This window comes from Zingiber officinale, chromosome 3B (assembly GCF_018446385.1).
Source record: "Zingiber officinale cultivar Zhangliang chromosome 3B, Zo_v1.1, whole genome shotgun sequence".
NCBI classification, from domain to species: Eukaryota; Viridiplantae; Streptophyta; class Magnoliopsida; order Zingiberales; family Zingiberaceae; genus Zingiber; species Zingiber officinale.
The window spans coordinates 129,636,674-129,639,959 of record NC_055991.1 but is presented as its reverse complement, the minus strand read 5'-3'; the positions used below and the strand labels follow the sequence as shown (position 1 = coordinate 129,639,959).

General features: G+C 40.0%; 1 protein-coding gene across 1 annotated transcript; it reads right to left on the bottom strand.

The window, feature by feature from the left end:
- Positions 1 to 446: 446 nt before the first annotated feature.
- LOC121967719 (cyclin-D1-1-like) lies at positions 447 to 2,702 on the bottom strand. Its single transcript, XM_042518120.1, has 5 exons — positions 2,302 to 2,702; positions 1,657 to 1,752; positions 1,371 to 1,572; positions 1,175 to 1,283; positions 447 to 1,084 (listed from the first exon to the last, which is right to left on the bottom strand). Exons 1-4 carry the CDS (start codon positions 2,587 to 2,589, stop codon positions 1,276 to 1,278), a joined length of 594 nt encoding a protein of 197 aa, XP_042374054.1. The 5' UTR covers positions 2,590 to 2,702; the 3' UTR covers positions 447 to 1,084; positions 1,175 to 1,275.
- Between the last annotated feature and the right edge of the window lie 584 nt (positions 2,703 to 3,286).

Below are 3,286 nucleotides of genomic sequence, written 5' to 3'. Positions count from 1 at the left end.
TTCTATGATTCCATAGCTCCCATAGTCTGTGAGAAAATTGTCAGATGGAATCAATTATCAGGAATGTTTTTGTGATGCAGAACTTACTCCCTGATAGAAGAGATTTCATGTTTGGCAAACAAGTTTGATGCACCGTGTCCACATATTCTGTAATGATGCTGATCTTTGACTCCAGTATAAATTCAGTTGCCTCCACCTACAGGAGCACCATGAGGTAGACAGTACTTCCATCCAAAAGAGTACTGGCCCAAAAAAAGCTAGAGCACCCTTTGAGAAAGAAAGCTGGTAATTTTTGTAATGGATAAAAGTTGTCACCCAACTCGATCAACAAGTGGAAATTATCTACATCTTATCGGATGGAAGTTGTCAGTCCAATCCATCGACAATGAAAGCCTCATTTGAATTTCCAGTTCGATTGTAATCACACAGAAATTTGCATCCAAATAGAGCGAGTAAGAGATGCATTTCCTTTTATTGAATAAGAATACACATCATTTTCCAGGTTGACAAATGCATGATGCTTACAATCACACTGTAAGAACTAGTATCGTCGTGACTGTAGAGAAAGAAGATCCACCAGCTGTTCTCCTTCATTCAACAATCAATTCAGACCTCATATTTAGCAATGTCCACACACAAACAAGATCCCCCTCCCTTGAGGATCTCAAACACTATGGCACTTTATTCTGAATAATTAGCAAAGTGTCATGAATTAAAGAAATTTAAGAAGAAAAAAGGGGTGGGCAAAGACAACCAATATGTGTCCTCTCACCTTAGCTGCTATCCTAACCACTAGACTAACATCACCCCACTTAAAAAATGAGGGGGAAGCTGCAAATCCCAAAAAAGCTGGTTTCACTTCCTAAAGCCTTGACCAAAAAAAGCAAACAAAAAATTCCTATAAGCTCTCCTTGACACTGTCCACCCATAAGCAATTGTTCTTCAGTTTCCTTCTTTTGTTAGGTGAAGAAGAAGAGGAAGAGGTCCTTTGGTCAATGTCAATCGATGTAAGTATAGTGGAAGGCCTCCTTGAGCGATTGATTATAACATTCTCCAGTGAATGATAACAATTAGTAATCCCCTCCTGCATATAAGAAAAAAGAAAGACAACACACTATGTAAATTTGATGGCATCCTTTAGCACATCTTCAACATCGATCAACTTCTTATATACCTCTATAAATCCAATGCACCAAGATGCTGCCGAATCCAGACCCATAATCCCATCAGTTGCATGGATTGTGGCAGCCGCAGCGAGTGATGATGGGCAGTGACTCAAGAACCTTATTTTTGTTACACCACATGTTTCAGATTAGTAGCAAAAAAAAAAAAATAGAGATCTCCTTATCATTCATACTCAAATAATTAACCTTTCAACGTTGCAAGTGTAATTTCAGTGGCTAATGCAACCAAATATTGGGCATATTTTCCTGTTGTGTCGATCTTATGAACAAAGAAGTCAATGAAAGTGAAAGGAGTCACAGATCGAAGCCTCCAATTTAATGCAGTCAGCACAAGAAGCTCCATTCTGAGAATTGCTGGAGGCTCGAAGATGAACTTTGCACCCTCAACCTAAGCACATTGCAAGAAGTGCAGAAAATAAATGATCAAGTAAAATACATTGCAATGAGACAGAGTTTGAATCTGATTACCTACCTGCAAGTCTAACAGAGATGGAAGAAATGCTTCATCCATCTTTGCAGCTAGAGACAAGCATGCCACTGACAAAAGTTGCAACGCCCATTCATTTTGCTGCACAAGTAGAATTATCATATATGAGATTAATTATCCACACATATCTCCAAATTAAGGGAGCCAACAACACCGAGTTCCATAATAGCAGAAAGATTGTTCTGAAATCTTAATCTCCATCATCTCCTATAGTCCTTTATATATCTTCTTCATCTCATTTTTAAATGATCCCCTTCAATCTATCAAAACTTAAGTACATAAAAAGGGGGAAAAGGGCATACAAATCATAGCCAAAACATGAAGATATTAGTTTCCTGGTCTCTTCCATCCACTCTGAGCCAAAAAAAATCCTCAAATCCTCAAACACGTCAGTATTCATTGTTAAATTTATGCGAGCTTCAAAGCCCTGAACTTTAATCTTAAAACTCGACTCACCGGTAGCCGATGAGAAGAGAGGAAACGATCCATGTGGTTCACGGCGAGATACGCCGTCGGTGGATGGAAGCGGTGGAATGCATGCACCAGAAAAAGAAAGCAAAGCGATCCGGCTCAATCTAACAAGAAACTGCTGTTCCAAACTACCATGCGCCGAGGAAAACACGAGGGAACCTTGAGGATCCAGGCGACGGCCTCTTGGCGGGCGGCCAAGTCGAGCGAGTTGGACCGGAAGCGGTCGGAGTAGCCGCTTCCGGGCGAGTAATCGGCCGCGCCCTCGATGAACCCGGCGACGGACTCGTCCGAGTAGTCGGGAAACTCGGCGGGGGGCCACGCAGCGGCGGCGGCGGCGGAGTCGCCGCCGCCCTCACACAGCGTGTGTTCGGCGAGCTCAGTGGCGTCCTCGCTGCAGAGCAGGTCGCAGCAGGTGGCGTTGGGGTGGTCGGGAAGAGCGAGCGGCATGGGCACCTCATGCCTCTAACATCGTCATGGAGCACCACAACCCCGCAGAGAGGATGAGGAAAGAAAGAGCCTGTAGGAGGGAAAGAAGAGGGATGTGATGATTGATGAAGAGAAGTGAGGGAACGGTAGATTTTGTTTGTCGATCGGTATATAAAATTGGAGAAGTATGGATAGCACCGTAAAATAAATTTAATATTCAGTTTAATAAGAGTTTTTGTTGGTGAATAAGTTTGATGTTCAATTTAGTAAGAGTTTTTATTTATGTTCATTTAATATATATAAAATTAATTAAATAATCAAATTTGAACGGCTTATTAAATTAAATAAATAAACTTGAATAATATATGTTCAACTTGTTAACGTTCGTGAATAATATTCGTGGACGACGTTCGTGAACAATATTCGTGAATAGCATTTGTGAACAACGTTCACGAATCATATTAATTAATAAAACTCTTTTCAATATGTTAAATAAATAATAAAATAAAATAAAATAAACAAATAAATTTAAATTATCAAGCTCAACAACCAATCAAACAACTAAAGTTTTCAAACAATCAAACAAACTTGAATTGAGAGCATGATAACATCTAAACAAGCCAAACTTGAATTGAGAGCTCGATAACATTTAAACAAGCCAAGCTTCAAACAAGTTGAAACTCATAAAAAATAAACCAAGACAAGTTTGAACAATCAT

Coding starts and splice junctions, on each gene's coding strand:
- LOC121967719 (XM_042518120.1), bottom strand. CDS start 2,589: ATGCCGCTCGCTCTTCCCGACCACCCCAACGCCACCTGCTGCGACCTG. Junction 1,753..2,301: donor CCGTCGCCTGGATCCTCAAG/GTTCCCTCGTGT, acceptor CTACTTGTGCAG/CAAAATGAATGGGCGTTGCA. Junction 1,573..1,656: donor CATCTCTGTTAGACTTGCAG/GTAGGTAATCAG, acceptor CAATGTGCTTAG/GTTGAGGGTGCAAAGTTCAT.